At 35.2% G+C, this 22,489-nt stretch overlaps 1 protein-coding gene across 4 annotated transcripts in view; it reads left to right on the top strand.

Annotated features, from left to right (window-relative positions):
• PDS5B (PDS5 cohesin associated factor B) overlaps positions 1-22,489 on the top strand; it is a 97,403-nt gene that overhangs the window by 14,889 nt on the left and 60,025 nt on the right. For all 4 annotated transcript variants that reach the window (XR_008435849.1, XM_053971106.1, XM_053971108.1 and 1 more), the window contains exons 2-8: positions 5,316-5,441; positions 8,789-8,992; positions 13,233-13,319; positions 13,419-13,516; positions 14,599-14,725; positions 20,417-20,497; positions 22,282-22,422. Coding sequence is in view for 3 of the 4 variants with exons in the window: in XM_053971106.1 (XP_053827081.1) it covers positions 5,334-5,441; positions 8,789-8,992; positions 13,233-13,319; positions 13,419-13,516; positions 14,599-14,725; positions 20,417-20,497; positions 22,282-22,422 (846 nt within the window). In the remaining variant the exon portion in view is untranslated. The remainder of the gene's footprint in view (positions 1-5,315; positions 5,442-8,788; positions 8,993-13,232; positions 13,320-13,418; positions 13,517-14,598; positions 14,726-20,416; positions 20,498-22,281; positions 22,423-22,489) is intronic.

The raw sequence follows: 22,489 nt of genomic DNA on the forward strand, positions 1-22,489 counted from the left end.
TCTCTGGCATATTGAAAAATGTCTTGCAAACATAGATTTAAAATATATACATTTGCCTACATAAATTTGATGTATAGTTTATTAGATTTTATATAGATTATTTAAAAATAATCTTAACAATATCTATATAGATAATTATGTATATTCAGTGAAAGTTCTAAAAATAATAATGATGATAGAATTTGCTAAGTTGATACTGTTTCTGAAGACCTTTTAAGTCCTCATGTTTGGATTCTGGATTTTAAGAGGAAGTGATGGTAAGACAAGAAACAGACTTGCAAGGAATATAGGGTTGCTTTGCTGAAGTTTGCTTCATCACTTGGGTAAGACTTCTACAAAACTATCTGGAGGATGAGGATTTAAACACTTTTATATATCTCTGGAAAGTCACTGTTGACACATGATGTCTTCGTGTGTGTTAAGGCACAGTTTGTTTAATGATTATCACAGTTAAATAAATCACCACAGGCAATGTAAACTGTCAACCAAACAAAATACAATTAATTGGAGTGTGGTTTAAGTCCTCCAGTTAGATCATTGACTTTAACATCCTCTAATGATATTTATTGACCTATGAAGTATATTTGCATAGATATGTAATACGCAAGATATCAGTCCATGTTTTATTTCCATAATCACAGTCTGTATTTTAAAGTATTGAGCAAGTAGTATATGTGAAGTTAAGCTATTCATAAAGGTATCTACTATATAGAAAACATCTGAATGTTTTAGTAATATAATGGCCAGCAGGCTTAGCTGGAACTGAGTAGCTGTTGGATGCTACTGATTATGTACAGAACTGATGTGTAGTTTATTTATTTGACCTTGATCAAATTTTGGCAGTGGTATTACTAATTAACTCTGTTCAGATTAATTGTTTGTTCCCATTTGTGGTGTGGCTGGGAGTCATAATTTTACATTAAATATGGTCTTTTGATTTTTGTCACAAGAGGTGAATGACTTTTTTATCCATCCTAATCAAATGCCCAATAAATGTAACTTTGGCTTTTGGGTTTTTATCCCGTGCTATAGTTTTCCTGTTGTCATTGTACAAAGGGTATGTGTTTTGTTATCTTACTTTCTTTTTTCTGTACTAGCTTCTTCCAACTCACCTCCCTTATAACTTAGTTTTTAATTTGTCATGCTATTTTATTTGACATACTATTTTTCAATATACTTCTACAGACCGGCTCTTGGTTCCTGACTTCAGGTGTCTGAGAAATTAGAATTGCACTGGTGCTTCTGTGTTGAAAGAAGCAGTTCCTAGACATCTTAAGTCTTACTGTATCATCTCTGTGTGTACAAAGAGTAGGGTTTGTATTTTAAATTAGATTAAAATATTTTTTTTTCTTCATAGTTTTTGAAGACTTAACTTGCAGTACTGTTTAACATAACTGAAAAAACCAAAGCCTGATTGAATAAGGATTTTTATTCCTGTTTGTTAGAACTGGAATTTGTTATATATTTGTTCAAGTTTCTTGTGACATCTATCTCCCTTCTTTATCCTCATATAACAGCAGGAACAGGGCACGTCTTAAAGTTTATTTTATGTGCTGGGATTCTGCATGGTGCAAAGCATCTAATGGTCTGAAGTGTTTTCTTGCCTTAAAAAAGGCATCCATGTGAACATTTTCCTTTTTCATAGGATCATTAAGGTTGGAAAAGACCTCTAAGATCATTGAGTCCAACTGTTAACCCAGAGCCACTGTGTTCTCCACTAAACCATGGCCCCAAATGCTACATCCACGTACCTTTTGAACACTGTAAGGGATGGTGATTCTACAACTTCCCTGGGAAGCCTGTTTCAATGCCTGACCACTCTTCTGGTGAAGAAATTTTTCCTAATGTCAAATCTAAACCTTCCCTAGTGCCACTTGAGGCCATTTCCTCTTGTGTTGTCATAGATTACCTGGGAGAAAAGACCCACATTACCACACCTTTTTTCAGGTAGTTTTTGAGAGCAGTAAGGTCCCCCCTGAGTCTCCTTTTCTCCAAGCTAAACAACCACAGCTCCCTCACCCTCTTCTTGTAGGACTTGAGCTCTTTCCCTTCTGATGGTGTATATGGAATAATACTGGATTTTTGAAAACATGGTAGAGAACTTCTAAAATTTCATTTGTTAAAAAAAATAATAGAAACTGTCAGCTGAGTCTGTTGAATCTCAAAGATGCTTTCAAAGAATTTCCTTCTTTCAAAATGCTTGTCATCTTAGACTGTTTTCTTTTGCAATACACTGAATCTATAAAAATGAATTTTAAAAGCTTTTTGAAATTCAGTCATTGAATATCACATCACTGGCTTATGGATTTTTGTTTTCAACATGTTGTACATACAGTTGGCCTTGAGGCTGTTGTTCTTAGCTGTTACTGTCTTCTTTTTCCATGACAGAAGTTCACTGAAACAGCTGATGTCTCTAACATGAAATCAGAGATTTGCATTTGGTTAGAATCATTAAAACACCCTCCCCTCCCCTCCCTCCCCCCCCTCCCCGAATAAAAACCCTAGATTCTACTAAGTGTTCAACACAGATTATTTTGATAAAGCTAGGTATGCACAGCTATATTGGCAGTCCAGAAGGAGGGGAACGTCTAGCAGTGGAATGTAATGAAGTTTTACTTAGGTAATTGTTGAAGTTATAACTGTTTTACAAGGGGATTGCTTAGCATTGAATTTTTTTTTTTTTTTTTTTGAATGATAGGTTTTGTTTTCTGCTGTTTCTTTTGAATGGATTTTGTTTCTCTCAGTATTGGAAGGTTTATAATTCTTTATCCTGTATGTTCTTTCTTTGAAGCTTTTTAGAATTATTTTTGACCTTGTAAGACTAGGTGTATTAATTCTCTAGACAATGAAGTCCTATTTTTTTTTTCTGTACTTCTGAGAGGGATAAGCTGTGTACATCCCTGTCTGTAATTTTGGTTGGCTGTTAGGTGCTAACACTGCTGCTCTCTCACTCTTCTTGCTTAATGGAACGGGGAGGGAAATAAGACAAAAAAAGCTCATGGGTCAGGATAAATGCAGGGAGATTGCTTTCATTCTTCACTAACTTTGGCGGCTGCAGGTTGTTTCACTTTTTTCTCACTTTTCTTCCTAGTAACTGCTGTGCAGCATTTTTTGTCAGTTCTTAAACAGTTACCACAGAGGCACTGCCAGCATCACTGATGGCTCAACTTTGACAAGGGATGAGTCCATTTTGGAGCTGATTGGATCTGGCTCTGTTTGCTATGGGAGCAGCCCCATGTCTCTTCCCACAGGAGCCACGCCTTCAGCCTCCCCCACTACCAAAACCTTGCCACATAATCACAATACAGATGTTCAGTTTCATCCTGACCTTGGATGCCACTGAAGCTTAAAAGCTTGGTTGTGGGGCCGTTGGACATATTGGCTGCACAGTTGAACTTCACTGTAATGTATGAGTTTCAGTCTTTGAATTATTTCAAAATGTGCTCCAAATGGGACTACATCATCATGTTCTAATCAAGTTTCCACTGCATTTGATCTGATCTGACAGCTATCCACCACTGGAAAATGGAGTTTTGTTCCCCAGTTCCCTTAGTTCCTGTTCTTTCCCTTGAGTTAGCTTTGATGCTTGTCACACGCTTTTCAAAAACAATTTGGCTTGTTTTTTGAGTTGATGAGTTTGATTGGCCCATCAAAGCATCTGATGCTTTTATATTCTCAGGTTCAGGCAAGCAAGGTCCCTTCAGCTGTGATGAGCTGTTAAAATGAATTTAGGTATAATATATAACATCATCCCATCTGAAAGGTAGAGTGTAATATCTATGTCAAATGGCAAGAAGAGTGAACTTCATTACAATTTCTGTGTGCTTTTGAGGAGTCCTAGACTTGACATGAACTTGTCATGGCAGCGCATTAAAGAAATATAATGGGGATAGAAGTGGCATCATATTTTAGTATTAGAAAAAGTTACTTCAATGAGCTTTGTTTCCTCCCAGCTTTGTCATTGTCAGTTTTTACTACAACTGCAAGCATGTGACACTGTTCCACTGCTGGGTGCATGTAGATGCAGAGAAGATGATAGAAACTGAGTTGACTTTCGTGTATCTGTTGAAGTCCATTGCATGTCATGCCTGTTGAATGACATCTGATTATGTTCATTCTATTAATGTTTTCCAGATTTACAAAAATAAAATGTGTTGTGCTGTATGTGTTCTTTGCAAAAAAAAAAAAATTAAAAGCCAGTATTAATTTTTTGTTTGGTAAAAGATTAGGTGAAGATGAAGTAAAATTTGTAACTTTGGTTGTTTTCATGAAATATGAACTGAAGAATACAAATCCCAATACTTGGGATTCACAGTTCAGAACAGTCATGACTGCTAGAAGTGGATCATACTTTTAACTAAATAACTAAAAATATCAAGACAATGACAATGAAATTTGTTTCTTTTGTTACATTCTTCATTTGTAACTGCCCTGGTACAGTCTTTTTCTAAGATCCTGATTGTTCCCACACATGCCATCTAGATTTTTTCACCGCCTTTTGTATTGATTGCTTTTATGTAAGTAAAGGTTTCAGTTCAGCTTCCTTCTGTAAAGCAATGAAACTCTGTATGACTTAGAGTGGATTACATGGTAGTCTTCATTTGCATCAGTTTAAAGGGACTGAGAAACCAAGTACCTGAGTTGTGTTCCTAGTTAGAATTTAGGAAGAAGATACCATTGCTTATCTGCAGTCTTTCACTTGAAAATGTGGCTTTAATGGCATAGAGGAAAGACTTGTATTTGGTCTGCTCTGTTTCTGTCTCTAATTTCATTCTCTATCTGCGGCTTGTCTGGCGGTGTTGGGGAGTTACAACTGGTGATGTGTAACAATTAACAGCAGTGGTGTTTAGGCTTTTTGGAACATTTTCCAAAAGGTAAAATGTTTGGAAAATTGCATTTTCCAAAAGAGTAAAAATGAACATAAAGTCCACTTCAGATGTCTGAACACCCAAGCTAGCTAGGATCTTTTATTACCAAGAGGTGGAAACAGATCATGCAGTACAGTAAGATTCTTGGTTGTGTCTTTGTTAGTGTGAAGATCAATTACATTCTGAAATGAGGAGTTGTAGCTTTTTTCTGATGTATACTTCTTGAAAGCTTTGTTGTGTCATAGGATGATCTACCTGGATATCAAAACTGTTTTTGTCTCTCACAGTATAGATTACTTTACTGAAACAAATCCAAATATTTTGTCTTTTTTGTGTTTTTATGGGTTTGTTGTATATTTCTAGTTGGATTTTGTTTGTCAAAGTGGGATAGATATGGTTAAGCATGAACTAGTTAAACAACATTGTCTTCTTCATTTCTTTCCACAGTTTTAAAACCGTGAAATCATGGCTCATTCAAAGACAAGAGCCAATGATGGAAAAATCACATATCCTCCTGGAGTCAAAGAAATCTCTGATAAAATATCTAAAGAAGAGATGGTGAGAAGGCTAAAGGTTAGTAAGCAACTAATTACTTGCAGATTCATGTTTCTTGTAAAAGATATTCAATAATCCTATTACTATATTTTATATCTGGAAGGGTTTTTTTTTTCCTTTGGGCTTTACCTTTTCTATGCATGGGAGAAATTTCTTTGCTCTTGTACATTCTCTTCTACCACTTTCTTGAAATGGCTTGTTCAAAAAAGGTTTAAATGCATTTAAAAATCACAAATAGAAATGACCTGCATTAATTTAAAATGCTACTTAAATTATGTTTCAGCTACTATGCTAAGTCAGTACTTTCATTGTTTTCTAGTATTTTCCTCTCTAAAAGAGAGTAGTAATTTTGGAAATAATTTGGATACCTCTCAATACATTCCTTTTATGCCTTCATGCTCTTTGGTTTGTTTATAAAAACCTTTATTCTCATTGTTTTAGCCTATATCATGATGAAGGTAGTTTTTGTTATGCTTTAGTATATATACTTTGACTATACTTACAGTCTTTGATGTATTTCTGTCTTGAATTTCTTGACCATTTTATTTGGCCGAAGCATACAGGAAAGTTGGACAGATTTGGAGGCTAATTTTGTTACCACAGTTCTGTATCTACCTGTGTACTCTCACAAAAAGGCAGGCCTGTATTGTGCAGAAGGAATGCCTGTAGTTTGGGCTTGCCCTGTGAAACAGGAGGGAACTGATGTGGGAGAGGAACCTTAAGTATTCTAACAGATGGAAGAGCTTACTTTGGAGTTTTCTGAAGAAGTAGTTTTAAGTCAGTTGGAACTATGGGTAAATGAACAAAAACCAATAAAATGCCAGAACACAAGGGTTGCTTCTTGTCTTCCCCCCAGTAACCTGTCTAGGCTTTGGGATTTTGGTTGATGGGCTTCAGTGAGTATTTTGCATTCCATAATGCTGAATAAAAGATAACATTTATAACTTTACATATAAAGGATTCCTAAGAGAAGGAATTCTTTTTTAGCACTTGCATATTTTTTTCAGCTTGTGGAAATGCAGCACCACAGTTCTTACTAATACTTTTTTTCCTGTAGCTTAATTTCATTTCTGGCCTTGAATGTCTAGTCCCTTCTGTCATCTTGATCTGTCTTGCTATTAGAATAAGAGCACTTTGTAAGATGTCTTGTGTTTCTTGTTAGCTGTTTATTCTGGCTATGAATTCATTGGTGCAGGGAAAAAGTTGCAGTATTTCTTTTATAAGAGGTTGGATGATCTATGCTACACCACAAGTGTCCAGAACTTCAGTATAAACACAGTTGCAGGGGCTAAAAAGCGGTAGTTGATAAATAAGTGAACTATTAGCCTCTTGATTTCCCTGACTGCCAAATCCATGCAATTAGGGAAAAAGCATTTTTCTGTGCACAGACATTCTACTGTTTGTTGATAATGATATATTAATGTAAATGCTAATTATTGAGAAATCTGAGAATAAAATTGAAAATATACAGAGTGAATTTCTGTATTAGCATAACTTATGTTGGACATTTGATACGTTTTGAATTGATGCCCTCTTGAAGTTTATGATAGATTTGGAAATGACATAGAAACTAAATGGTGATAGTTGTGAACTAACACTGAAGACAGAAAGAAGGTGATAAACTCTTGGAATGGATGAATAGTGTGAGAAAAGCATTTTTCCACCGTTTCTTTTAATACAGAAGAACCAAGTCATCATCTAATGAAATATTAATTTTAGACCAGCAGTCTAATAATACACTTTTCTGTCAGTTTTATACAGGTAAATTCCAAAGCTTGTTTCTGTGGAATGATGCAGTAAAAATTGAATGGGTTAAGAAATATGTGCCACATCTGGAAGATGAAGCTCCAGGAGTATAAATTATGGTGGTCTGGGTGTGATTTCAGGCTCTGGAGTCCTCTAACTTATTGCTTTGCAGGAACCTGGAAATCTGTGCTAGGACAACTAGCTTGCTTTCCTTTGTTTTTCCTTAAACACTGTGATGGATTGCTCTGCAGACAGGATGACTGATCTTTGTTGTCCTGACTTGTACAGATGTTCATGTTATCAGGGAAAAAAACATGAAAGGTTCATTTCCAGAGCAGAAAAAACCCATACTTGTTGCAAGAAGTATGAAAAGACTACTTTTCATGGAAATGTAAACAGTTCTGACTTGTAAATTAATTAGTGTGTAAGGGCACCAGTACACTTCAGGTGGTTCATCTTGTGCCTGACTGGGGAGGACTTTATTTTTCATGCAATGTAAGTTGTGTCTGCATAAGCTGCTGATCTTCTGTGTCTTTTTGTAAAGAATTCTCATATGTTTGAAAACTTCACAGCTTCTGTGATCCTAATTATGCAGAAGTTTGGGTTGTTTTTTTTTCAGTTGGGCTTCTTGCTCGCTGACCAGTTACAGTAAGTTTTTTGGAGGGGGGAAAAACACAACCAAATAACAAACTATAGCAAAGTAAAGTATTTTGCAGCGTTACAGGATTCTAGGACTTGACATTATTATTCTTTTAATAATATCTCTTCCTGCACTGAAGAAATAGATGGGAGTTTTGGCTTTAATTCTCAGGATTGTGTAATTAAGTCTTTAGTATAATTTTGTTAATTTTACAAGAGCTGAACTCCTTAAAATAACTCTGCCTCTGTGAGTTAGATAAGGAAATACTTTGTTTTGTCAATAAATTTCTCTCCTTCAGATAAGTGTAAGAATTCTCACCAACTAACAGTTACTAAATATAGCTTTTCCTGCTTTTGTTTTATTCAGCATGTTAAATATTTGGTGTCCCAGACTATTTTTTTTTTCTTCCATAACTTCAGTAACTGGATGCTAGTGGTCATTTTAATCTTGTTGGACAACATCCATGCTGTGGAGCTGCCTGGATTTACATGTGCATTTGCTGAAAGTGTGGGGTCTGCTTCTGGACAGCACAGGGAATAGAATTTTCCTCAGAGGAGTAATAGGCAAAACCCTGAAACTGAAGAGAATAGGAGGAAAAAAACCATCACTGAATAGTTGAGGGAGAAATAAATATTTTTAATAAAGTTTTGCCATTTTATGAATTTTTAAGTGAATGATTGTAACAGTGAATGCTGTTGCACTTCTTCAGTTGTCCAACTTGATTATATAGTTTCTCAAAAAGATTTGGGAAGTCTACAACTAGACTTTCAGTACTTCTGCTGGGACAGCTGATAGAGGACTTGGCCAGGTCTTTCCTGTGCCCTGAAAAATGAAAACACAGGCTGCTCAAATAAGTACTGCTGCACAGTTAATAATGCTTCTGACAGAATTTGCACTAAACCAGAAAAGTAACTTTTAGTAAGGATTTTGTAACACAAAGTATTTCATTTTGTGTATTAATGTGTGTCTGTCTATTTAGATGGTTGTGAAAACTTTCATGGATATGGACCAGGACTCTGAAGAAGAAAAGGAGCTCTACCTAAATCTTGCTTTACATCTTGCTTCAGATTTTTTCCTCAAACATCCTGATAAGGATGTACGTTTGTTGGTAGCATGTTGTCTTGCCGATATTTTCAGAATTTATGCCCCTGAAGCTCCATACACTTCACCGGATAAACTGAAGGTAAATAAAATTAATCTCTTTTTCCACACCAGGTTTTTACACTCAGTGATTAATATAACTGGTCATGACTGCTTTTTCCCTCCTTTTATTTCTGGTTCAGCTGAAACAGTTCAGTTTTCACTTGCTTTTGGAATTTGCAGGTTACTTTACTTTAGAAATATTGATTATATGTATAGCTGTTATCACAATCTCTTGCAAGATAGCTAATACCTTCACTTGGGAAAATACCCCTGCATCTCCAATTAAACTACCAAGAGGCGGGTACTTGTATATTTATAGATAAAGGTTCTATTGAAAAAAAGATAAAGTACTTCTGTACAGAGTTAAATGATATTTGATGTGATTTGGAAAATTCTGCAATTACAAACATCACTGATCCCACTAGATGGAGATGGTTGATAGAGAAATGTCAGGTTTGAAAAGGAAGTACAGATCTGACTAATTCGTTCCAGAAAGAAATAAATTTTATATTATTTAGTGGGTTCTTTTGCTTTTTAAAGTAGAAATCTAACTTAGTTCCCAACTCTCAAAATCAAACTATTTCCCTTGCGCAGTCAGAATCTAGAGTGGTGAACTGAGTTTTGGGGGAAATTTACAAAAAAACAGGTGAAAGTGACACTGAAAAATGTGTGCTTTTCTTGTCTCCCTGATTTAGAAATGTGTGTGGTCTTTTTTGTTTAGTTTGTTTTGGTCTTTGTTTATTCCACAGTAGGATGGTTGTGGTGGATGGTCTATCTACTATCACTTAAGAGGGAATCACTCAATTTCTCATCTAGTGGTTGCACCAGCAGTGCTTCCTAATTAGGGAAACAGTGCAGTTTCAACTGCTGCAGTGCATCTTTTGTTAACAGACAAACTGGAGAGTTACCTAGGGATTTTTCTTAGTTCTGTACAACATCTAGTTCCTGTACTTATTGATTGCACCATCTTCAATTGGAGATAATACTAGCTTTGTCTACTGTGCTATATTTAAGTCTGGTTTTATTTCAGTTTTGAGTATATGTCTTCATTTGCTTGTTAGGCTAAGAGCTTTAATTTCTCTCTTTCTGAGATGGGCTAAGTTCCTCCTTAGAGTTTTTGATCTACCAAATGCTACTAAGCTTCAGATTTCATAGTGTACAATATTGGAAAGTTTACCATACTGATCTCATACCTGAGATACCTGTAGTATCAGAATACTACAACCACTGCTTGGACAGAGCTTGGAATGGATGAGGGACTTCCACTGCTAGCATTGAGTTCTGTAATCTGTGTGGATTTCAGAATTCAGTTTCTTGATGCAGTTTTCTAAACACATTTTGAGAAATAAAGAAAAGCCAAACAATAGGGACCTTTGCCTCGGGCTGCTGGGGTAGGTTTTTTGCAAACCCGTTTCCTCTGAAATCAGCTTTTGTAGTTGCAGGACAAGCTCTGATAGAAATGTCGAAGAGTTCCCTCCACTTTATGACAGAGGTAAGAGGAAGAATGCTTCCTCTTGGGTTATATCTTGGCACTATTTTTACCCAGTATTTAATATCAAATCCATACTGCAGCTGAGTCTATTCTTGTATGTTTAACACCAAAGTTAAAAATGTCAAAGGGGAGTGCTGAAAAGGCTTGATTTCTTGAGAGGAAAAGACTTAAGTTTTTGCCCTTGCTTCAGACTCAGTGGATCTCTTTGTAACTTACATATTGGGCAAGTGAGATGCTGAGGAAAGGGATAAGAATCTCAGGTTTCCCTCTTTTACGTGTATCATCAGTGTAAATCTTACATTCTTTGCTCATCATTGAAAGAGCGTTGATAACAGGGATGGAAAATGCCATGAGTAGAATAAAAACAGAGCTAGAATAGGTTTGCTCTTCTGGGATCTCAAAACTTTGAACTTTGAGCCCTCCTGAGTCCATGGGAAGCCTAGAGCGCAAATCTAATTTTTTGATGGGAGGATAATCTAATCATTTATATGTGTCCATTGAAAATTACTTGAACAGAAGGACTGTCTGCCTGTCTCTGCTGAAATGTAGATTTTTAAAAAGGGTATATGGTAGCAGAATTCAGTTATCTGAAGGTGTTTTCTGGTGAGAGCCATGGCTCTGATGATTACTGAAGCCATTATATAGTTGGCATCAAGACAGCAATCTACAAAAAAAAAGTCCCTAAAGTTGAAGTGTGAGCAGTTTTGTTTTTAAAGTCTGGATTCTAATGTAGACTTGCTTTATGCAGTCTCATGTGAAAACTATTGTCCAGTTGTGAAATTATTGCAATTTTTTGGCTGCAGCAAAAGTTTATTTTAGCCCGTGTTTTGAATTTATAAATGCATGTTCAAGTTGTATGTTATGTGTGCTTAAAAAAGGGAAAAATTGGTCATAGTACGTGAGATATTAAAAATTAGTGAGTACTTCTGAGTTTAGTCTGTCTTGCTTTCTTTAAATAGGAAAAATAGTTTAGGAGTAAATGCTTACTTTTTCAAACCATGCTGTTATTTGAAACATTCAGGTGTTGGACTTATTGTACCTATATGCTATTCATTAATGTCTGTAGTTATATACAGCACAGTGACAAGAACTTTCGTTTGGAAAATTAGTAGGGTCTTTGAATCACATTAAGTAGGTAAATATTGCATACTGACCTGTAGGATGAAAACTGAGATACTGGGTTAACTGAGCTGATTGAGATTTATCTCTACAAGTAAAGTTTAACAGAAATAATTAACACAGAGCATGGGTTCTAAGATTAAGTAGTTTTTATGTTTGGCATTGGTCAGTCTGTCACGTGCCCCCTTTATTCTTCAGTTCATTCTTATTCTTCCCTGAGACTCAGTTTGTATGTCTTCTAAACTTTACAGAACCTTCCAGTGTTTTCTATAAGACAGCCTTCATTTTGGGTGGGCACTGATGGCCTGTTAGTGTTCAGGCACTAGTTTTTAAAGGAGGGATTCTTCAGATGGGCTTTTGCATGGGAACTGAATGCTTCTGAGTGGTTGGAGACCATTAGATGTGTCCTTTGTGTCTTTTGGTTTAATTTTAGCTGAAGAGTCTAGATTGTGTGCTCTATAAAGGATCTGAAGTTTGAACTAGACAGTGATCCTTCTGATCATCCTTAACTCTTCAAAATCAGTTTCAAACCAAATTAAAACATTAATGTAGCTGTAGCTCTGAACATTGTGTTTGCTGTGCTGTTTTGCCAAGAGTTGGTGATGTCACGTGGAATCTAGTTCTTGATTTTACCTAGATCCACAGTAAGTGCTCAGCTTAATGATCAAGGCTGGATTTTGTGGTTATAGTGTTGGAAAAAAATAAACCATATTCTTGTCTTTTGTCTGTGTATTATTCTTGGGGGACTTAGGGGAAATTGTCGTTTTGAAAGTGTTACAGAAACGCCTTATAACTGTTTCTAGGATAGATTTTCAGAATTAACAGTAAGGCTCTATTCTATTTATTATGGCAACTTTATACCTTTTGGAATTTGATTTACACCTAGGTTGTTAGATGAAACATAGATATAGTTGTGTCTGTGATGAGTGTTTCTGGTGATACTTTTTCCTAGATATTTTGATTTAATATAGTTGTATCAGATTAATATAGTTGTAGTTGTGAATTTCCAGCTGTTAATTATCTGAATGTAAAAAAAAAATTAAAAAGATACCTTCCTGTGTGTTTCTATTTTGTTCATAATTGACTATTTGTTCCTTGTAACCTGCTTCAATTTACTCTGCGTGAGACTTTTTCTGAAGGAGTCTTTTGGTGGTGAAAGTTGTTAGAGGAAGCAGGAGGAACTTGGTTTATTAGCTTTTGCAAGAGATGTTATCTATGTCAGTGTCTTGATGACTGAGAAATGTGCAAACAATACAGAGTGAACGTTTAATAACATCTCTTAGGAAATATGTAGTTGCCTACTGCTATCTTCCCCTTCTTTTGAAACTGATTGTTATGAAGTAAAAATATTAAGTTTATTGTCCTGCTGAATAATAATCTCTTGACTTCTGCAGGCAGACAGTTGCAGCTGTGTTTGTCAAGTTGAATGCTTTTCTTTGGAAAAGGTTATTTCTCAACCCTCTAAAGAAATATGAAGTATTTTAAAATTACTCCTTGACATTTTCCATGATGTTTTTGTAGATGATCTTCTTTTTGATAGTGAAATAATGTCTGTCATTGCTGCATATTTTGTAGTGACTAAATAATACAAGTAACTTTAAAAGATAATTATTTTATTTTGAAGGTTTAATTGCAGTTGATTGAATAACTAGCACTTCTTTCTTTTCAGGATATATTTATGTTCATAACAAGGCAACTTAAAGGTTTAGAAGATACAAAAAGCCCCCAGTTTAATCGATACTTTTATTTGCTTGAGGTAAGCTTCATAATTTATTTCATAATAATTGTTAAACATAATCTTTCAATTTAATCTTGTGTTAACTACTCCTTTTATTTTTTTCCTGTTCCAACACAGAACATTGCTTGGGTTAAATCTTATAACATATGCTTTGAATTAGAAGACAGCAATGAGATTTTTACACAGCTGTATAGAACGCTGTTTTCAGTAATAAAGTAAGTATTTTCACCCCAAATTTCACAGTATATTATTGCATGATTGAGGTCAGCGAGTTCTAACTTTTAGCATTAATGAGTTCTGTAATTTAGTTTAACTAAAGGTAGCAGAACTGTCAGTTTTTTCTGTTTTAATGAATCAAGACACAGTGCACATCATCTTTTTTTCCTAAGACACTTAGATTTAATTGTCATTTACTGCATTTATTTTATTCTGTTCTTGAAATTGAATGGTGTAATATGCAATTCTAAGGAATTTGGAGGATTACTGCTGTGAAAACATGAGTCAGAAAGTAGCGGACACTGGAAGGTACTGCTAGAGGTAGTGTAGTCTTTTCCCTCTGCTCAAACCAGGTCAGCTTGAGCAGGTTGCCCAGAACTGTAGCCAGTTAGGTTTTGGGCATCTCCAAGGATGGAAAGGCTGTGCCATCTTTGGGCAACCTTCTAGTGCTCAATCACCCTTTTATTTAAAAAGTTTCTTTTGTCTGAATGGTGTGTCTTGTATATCACCCTGTGCCCACTGCCTCTTGTGCTGTGACTGGACACCACTGAGTGTGTGGTGTCAAGACAGTCTTGCCCTGTCTTCTCTACTCCTACCATCAGGTATTTAAACTTGTCATTAAGTTCTTTTCTAAGCCATCTCTTCTCAAGGCTAAAAAAAAGATGTCAGCTCTCTGTCCCTCCTTCCATGAGAGCAGCTCCAGGCCCTTAATCATCTTTATGAGCCTTTGCTGGACTGAGTCCAGGATGTGTATGTTCCTTTCGTGCTGGGAAGCCCAGAACTGGACTCAGCACTCCAGAGGAAGTCTCCCCAGTGCTGGGCAGAGCAGAGGGATGCTCTGATACATTGTCTTTTCATGGTTGGGACAGATAGACTCTTACTGCAGTAGTGAATGAGGAGAGCATGAAATTTAAGAATGGTGGTAATATGCAATCAAAGAATCAAAGTATTTTCATTTCTAAGAAAACTTGTGATTTGCTGATTTTATTCCTTGTTGTTTGCCATCACCACAGGGAGTACTCTGAACAGAAGTTTTACTTTACGTAGATATTACACTAAGAATTCTTGTTTTTAATTTCAGCAATGGTCATAACCAAAAAGTACACATGCACATGGTTGATCTAATGAGCTCTATCATTTGTGAGGGAGATACTGTGTCGCAGGAGCTCTTGGATACAGTGTTAGTTAATCTAGTGCCAGCACATAAGGTAAGATTTAGTGGCTTATGTTTTGTTTTGTTCTATGGTTTTTTTTTTTGTAATCATGATTTCTTGGATGTATGTGTTAGCTATGTAGATCTAATTGAGAGAATGGCTGTAGCAAATGTTTTTGTATTACCTGGATTTCTTTTAGCAAACAAGTAATTTTAATAGACAGAAAATACAGTCTAGTTTCATTGCTCTGATATACTTTCCATAAGTGAAGTATCAGTGGTCACAGTAATCTAAAAGGTTGAATGTCATATGAATTTAAACACAGTTTTTTTTCGTCCCATCAATGCCGGTAGAATGGAATAGAGAAGTTACAGACATCCTTTGGAAAGTGTTTCATTCATGTAATGCTGTATCAACAGTTCAAACTAAGGTGCTACCCTGAGTGGGACAGAAAAACTTGTTACGACTGCTGGTTTGTAATTGGCTCTGTTGTATTTCAGAAATGTTGGCTTGGTGGTGTTCTGTTTCTGATGCAGCCATAGAATTAAAACTCTGTGCAGAAATGGTGGTTCAGGAAGAGCCCAAGGAATGGCTGTCTTACCTTAATGAATAATGTCATGTTTAAAAAAAAAGTCTCCTATAGATGAAATAAAGGAAAAACTTCAGAACTGTGCATGTGTTGTGATACTTAAATGCTTAAAAAGCATAAAAGTCTGACTCCTTAGTTCAGTAATCTGTGTCCTACTGAAATCTCATGGGCTACTCACTTGTATGTTATGCATGACAAAAAAAGACTGTGGGAAATTATCTAGGAAATGTATCTTTAGCTGTATTTTGGACAATTCAAGTAGCTTTTTTCTTTCTTAAAATGTGTTCAGAAAGGTGTTAACTGCTGTAGTTTCTAAAAAGTTGTACGGTTAAGTGGTTATTAACAGAGAGATGCTTTGGAATGCCTACTAGTATGCCATTACTACTAGCCATTAATTCAGTAAATAAATAGCACATAAATTATTTTCTATTGACAGTGAAAGACTAAATGCTTAGTATCAATTAGTAATTTTTTCCCACCACTGGAAATGTTTTAGCTGTGTCCTTCAAGGAGTCTAATACTTGTATGCTAGGACTAGACTGAAATTTATGTGGCTAAAGTCCAGATTTATGAAGTAAAGCTTTGGAATACAAAAAAAACAAAAGCAAGAATATGCAAAATACCTTAGTTTGTTTTCTCAGTTAAGAATCTATCTTATTTAGAATCTATTGTTTCATTGTGTCATCTGTGTTCAAATTGATTTGACTATACTATTTTTATGTTTCATGTTTAATAAACTGACTTTGAGTTGAAGAATTAGTAGCACTAAAACAATTCTGTTTCACAGTGGACTTAAAATTACTGACTGAATATTTTAATAAGGGAAATATCTTTGGGTTTTGCATTTTCTGCTGCTTTTCTTTTAATCTAAGTCTCTCTGTGGATAAGATGTTCGTTTATAGCCTGCTTTTTAATTGAAGTAGATACCTAATGTCAGACTGTATTTTGAGTATGTTTACCTTTATTTTTTTTTCCATACTAATGGAAAGGAGCTTCTAATATTGTTCTGTTTCATCTTAAAGTCTTCACATAGTGAATTTTTATTTTTAATTATTTAAAATTTGGGTTCTCTAACTGCTTTCTTTGGCTACTTATGTCAAGCTGAAAAAGTGTAATAAATTCAGAGTTGAGAATTTTTCCACTCTTCCATTGAGCACAAAACTAGAAGGAGATAAAGTCCACCCTAAAAAAGAACTGTGTCTTGGCTGACCTCACTGTTCAGCTATGTGGGCTGTGGAAAAGGGAAATTGAATGATCAGACTGGTCACCAAAAATGGCATAAGGGCAGACATTGGTGTAATGGTCTGTAGGGAATCCCCAGATTTCCTAGGGACCAAAAAATATCTTTGATAGAGTGGAAAGAACATAGGTCTGCTACTAGCTCAGTTTGAAGATTATCAGATTGAGAGATTGTTGAAGATAAGACAATTATATCTATAGAAAGTGACACAGGCAAGTGATGTATTTTTAATATGCCCAGAAGAAGGTTTTGTATGAGGGGGAATTTTTAGTGGCCTTGTGAACTGAATAGCTGCATCGTAGAAAAGAGTTGTATTGGTAAAACAAGACTGAGTTCCTCAATTCTCAGCCTGTATAATTTATCTAACCTGTGGTCTGTAAGTATATATTGGGAACAGAAGATTCATCTGGTGGCTGAAATTCAACATTAGACAGCTTTATACAAAAGTATGAATATTTTTGAATATTTTTAAGAGATGTAGTAATTAGTTGAGCAGTTTATGAAAGCTTAATTCAAAACTGTTACCCCTTAAACCAAGACTGTATTTTCCCAAAGATGAAAAATAGATATGGTCCATAGTCCTGAGTGGTAAGTGCAAAAAGCAATGGTGCTCAACAGGATGGCTGCAAAATCTCAGTCATAAAGAGCATATACTGGGCACATGATAATATTATCCAATGTCTGTATACCATAATTAGTAGTCACTGAAGTAATGACAACTCTAAACTACTCTATCTCCCTTAAGTTTGTCATCCATCTCACTTGGTCAGGATAAAAGCCATACTAATGTAAACCTGAATGAAAGCAGCTGACACACCAGTATCAGAAGAGAGGCATGCTGAAGTGTGCACAGGCTTGCTTGACTAGCGCAGCTGTCAGATAAGCCAATAAAATGGCAAGCTTAACTTGTGTGACTGTGTGCTTAACTCTTAATTTTGATGCTGAATTATTCTTTTCCTTTTGTAGTTTCTCTTCTATCAACTCAACTGAAATTCTTTTGATAGGATTATATTGAGGGAATTAATTTAAGGGACCTAAACTCAGATAAGACCTAGAAGCAAGGAAAGAGATAGTATGAAAAGGCAAGAAAATTTAATAGTTTTCATTTCCCCTTTAATGATCTTTTTGTATTATAATGCTTTTATGGCAGACCTGCAAACAATTTTGTGTTTGTGCAGTGTGTTAGAAGGCAAATTGTACTTGATTTCCTTGGGTGTTTGCCAGTGTTCCATTTTCAGCTTCAGGACTGCTACAGGGAATCCCGCATTGCACATCCCACGTGCTTTACATGCCTATATTTTAGAAAAAGTTATACTTTTTAAATTAAATTCTTAACTGTCTCTACTAGGAATTTGCTTAATATTTAGTGTTACCTTACCTATCTTGACAAGACCTCAGCTGAGCTTTTTCTTTGTCAGCTGTCCTTAATCTGTTTACCTTCCCGAGGTAAACAGAAGGTAAAAACCTTAGGCCTACTGGATGCTGACATGCTCCTAAAGGCATCCTGATTAAGATAATTGTCCCCATCATGAGGGCTTTCTTAAATCATTAAAAGATCTTGAAATACACATCAATTTTCTTTCCAAACATATGGAAAGATTGTACAGATAATAATGGTAAGAGAGCTTATCTAAAAACAGAGAAGAAATTTGTTAAATTAGATGTTATCCTTTTAAAATTTCTCCTTAAGGAGAAGGAAGTTTAGGATATTTTTGTAACTGTTGAATTAGTCAGAAGGTTTGATTTTGTAAAAGATCTTTGAACCTACTTGGTAAAGGCTGGACTGCTCTTGTTTTCATTTCACCTTAGGCAGTGCCACTTTTGCTTGTTTCTGCTTTTTCCCTGAAAGTGGAAAATGAGGAGAAAATGCGTGTGCTTTTAAGACTTCTTTGATATTGTTATTTTCAGAAAGTGGGGCCTCTGGACATTTGAGGATCATGACTATTGGCGCTATTAAATCAAGTACACTAGGCATGAAAAAATAGCTAACTTTCCTTAGCCGCTTATGCTCTAGACGATTTTTCCTCTTTAGAACTTGTTTTTGATAGATCTTTGCATTACACTTCCTTCTTACTCAGGGTTGCAAATAGCCACTTGTAGCATTTATCTTGGGTAGCATTAAGCTTGGAAGTGAGCTGCTGGGCAAAAGATACAAGCTGAAACTGTAATTAATGTGAATCAGAACAGACCTGCCTGTTGGAACTCTCTTGTGCTAGGCCTGCTGTTTAGACTTGTTTTATACTAAACCAGATCTTGCTCATGATCCAGAGTTCCCTCTTATCGAGGTGAAAGTGGTTTTCTTTGTGTTGCTGGAGGTGAACTGTGAAGTCAAGAATGATCAGAACAAGAATTGAAAGTGGCGTACATTGCTTGTTATAGTCATTTGTACCTTTTACTTCCTGAACCATTACAATTTTAAATAACAGAAACCAAATTATTCCAGTGGAAATGTCTCTTTTTTTTTTTTCTTTTTTTTTTTTTTAATTGTGACCGTAAAGAACAATCCAGCATGCAGTGGTTTTTTTCTGGGACATGGAACAACTGTACAGTTTTGTAACAAGATGCAAGTATTTTATATATTAAATATTTTTCCAGAATTGGAATTTTTAGTCACCTTCTCTTGTGGTGACTAAAACAGACACTTCAGGCATGAGTCTTTGTAGTGTTTCAAGTTCAGTCACCTGACTTAATTCTATCAGTATGCAAGTCAAAGACTTTTTCTGTTGTATATTATCAGAAAATGTTAATCTGTTCCCACTGCTGCTTAGAAGCCTATAGTTCTATAGGGTTTTTAAAATTTCAGACAGTACTCTCCATTTCTTTGCAAATCCTCTCTTTCATTGAGAAAACTGTAGAACCAAGCATATCTAGGTAAAGAAATACCCTGGGTGTAGCAAGACATCTTATGTTTGCTTTTCATTGTGCTACAAGAAGTTATCTTCCTTTTATGGTGAGAAATATTTTAAAAAAGCAGCCACAAACTTCCCCTTTTTTACTGTTGAATTATAAACTGAATCTATTGTTTTTTTTTTTTAAATTGCAAAGACTAATAAAAATTGTAGAAACTATATTTTTGTAGAGTTTTTTTAGCTATTAAAATACTACATATTCTTATATATTGAAGACTTTTTTCTTCATTCTTCTGTGTGTTAACTGCAGTGAGTGTCACAAGGGTTGAGCTGCATTTTCCTCTGAAAATTTTTGAAAAATAATTGTGATATAGAAATTGGAGAAAGGATGTAACAACTAGAGCATGGAGAATCTGTGCAGGGAAAGGGAGAAAACAATGATAGAGCAATAACCCATTGGATAGGAATGTTGAAGAGGGGTTATGTTTTTTAATTTTTTTGTATTAGTTTAGTTTTTATTTTCTCATAAACTGAAATTCTAGGGTTTTTCCCTTTGCTGTCTTAGACAGCAGACTGAGTAACTTTGCATGGTGTGATGGAGAGGCTGTGGTGGTGATTCACAGGTGGCTGCTTGATGCAAGGGCAGAATTGCATTTTCTGTACTCCTGTTCAGAGTCTCACTTCTGTGGTAACTCTGAATGCCTTTGCGTTGCTTTGTATCACTTCACTGGTTTTTGGGGAAACTGATAAGGAGGAGCAGTAAAATGCAGGCACTGAGTTCACTGAGTATCAGTTTTAGATGTTCAGCTGAAAAGCAAGTCCTCATCTGCCTGGAGGTTTGTTTTTTTTTTTTTTTTCCTCAGTAATGCCAGTGAACACTACAAAGCTTTGTTTGGAATAGCTTTGTTTTTACTATATTATTTTTATTACTGAAAATATAAAAAGAACAGGCTATTTATTTAATGCATTTACCAGTACAAGATGGCTTTAAATTCTTGGATTCGTTTTTAGGTAAATGTATGTGCTTATAACTCTTCTGGTTTTCTGTTTGTTTGTTTTTTCCCCAGAATTTGAACAAGCAAGCCTATGATTTGGCAAAGGCTTTACTAAAGAGGACAGCACAAGCAATTGAACCGTACATTACTAATGTAAGTGAGGACTGCAAACAAACTTGGATATCAATACCTTCTGTAACTGAAGTGTGTTATAAAAAGAATAAATTGCATGAAAAATGAAAAGGGTTGAACAAGAACTTTTTATAGGTTGTCATTTTTCTTTGAGAGAATGATTGTATTAATGAAGCACCGCATAACATGTCCTTTTGAGTCTAATTCTTTACCATATAGAAACTATTAAGTACTTGATACTTGAGATTTCAGAAATGCAATGGATAATTTACTTTCTACTGTCTTGGAAGACCTTGTAATTCAATCCTTAGAGTGACTGGAATACCAAATGTATTTATATGTATTGTTCTGATGAAAATACATAAACACATTGTTTCTGTAGCAAAATTTGTCTTTTAGTGAAGAGATAAGACTATTTAGAGTCAATAGATGGAGCAGAATTTTATTGCTGTTATCACTGCAGTAGAAAAGGAAGCAATCTAAGAATAGATAGTAAAGAAGAAAACTGAGTGCATTGAGGATTGTAGCAAAGTTGAATGTAGACATCTTAGACACTGTAATAGAAGATGGATGAGGGGAAGTAAACATCAGAGAGGAGTATGCTCTAACTTGAGCTGCACAATAGGAAAAAGAATAACTCTCTTCTTTTTTAGGCAGTTGAGGATTTAGCGGGTCTTACTGCATCTATACAGAACATCAGGAGCTTGAAAACACTGGAAAACCTTCAATGCTTTCTGTTACTTTCAGACTTGTAACACTTAGAAAGTGGGTGCTTCCTAAGATTTTTTTAAATCCTCAATAAAAACTCTTACTTCAAACCTGCTGTTTGGCAAGGTGTTGGTGCATGGGAATGTGGTTTTAATTTTGTTCATCTGTAAGGTTAGATTACAAACTGGGTGCAATTTTCTGAGCTTTGAGGAAGTCTGTACAATAAGAATCTCCCTTCATAGGAAGAACACACATGGAGTCTTCTTTTCTTTGTTTCTTGCGAGAGAGATATTTTGGGGTTTTGAAAATTTTCTTTCTTGAGATACATTAAAAACACAGTATCAGTTAGTTTCCTAACCAGGATTATATACATTCAGGCAACTCTGTATCCTGAAAAGCAAAACATTTTTTCAAGACAGTCTTTAACTTACAGTAAAATGCACTATAATATATATATTCTTCTTTAGTTGCCTCTTACCCATCAGAGAGGATGTAGTTGAAAATAGTGTGGAAATATTTTCTTTAATGAGAAGCATGACGTTTCCCTCAAGTATGTCAAGTTTACCAAGAAGGAATATTTGCTTTACAGTTGCATTATGCTGCTTGTAAATACAAATTCTGGAACAATCAGTTATCAACTCCTATGCTTTTACTTTCAACTCCTTGACCTGTGTACTACCAGCTGTGTAGTGTAGTAATTAGCCAGTTGTTTCAGCCTTGCTTTAAATGTTAGAATACTTTTGAAATTACAGTTTTCAATAGTGGATTAACTCTGAATGTAGTCCCTCTATGAAAAGATATGATACAATGAAATTCCTTTAAAGTTGTGTTTCCTAAATTATTTTTAGGCCTGCTGGGGCAAACATCTTGTTTAATGTATTTTCCTTTATGTATAATACTTGATATGAGACAATGATATTTTAAGACTTCTGCTATGGAATTCTGATCTCTGTGTGCCACCTTCTATCCTTTTTCTTTTAGGAGTGAAATTAATGTTTTAAGATTAAAAGTGACTTAATGTTTTAGGATTTAGCATAGGATTTAGAAGAGTACATGTATATTCTCATTCTTGATGTGTAATCTCTTTTGTTTCCTAGTTCTTCAATCAAGTCCTTATGCTTGGTAAAACATCAATTAGTGACCTGTCGGAGCATGTATTTGATTTGATTCTGGAGTTATACAATATTGACAGTCACCTCTTGCTTTCTGTACTACCACAGCTCGAATTCAAACTTAAGGTAAACACTTCTACCCTTTCTATATATTTAAAACATGTGTGCTTTGACCATTATTGTTTTGGTTTTT

The sequence above is a fragment of the Vidua macroura genome, chromosome 2 (assembly GCF_024509145.1).
Source record: "Vidua macroura isolate BioBank_ID:100142 chromosome 2, ASM2450914v1, whole genome shotgun sequence".
NCBI classification, from domain to species: Eukaryota; Metazoa; Chordata; class Aves; order Passeriformes; family Viduidae; genus Vidua; species Vidua macroura.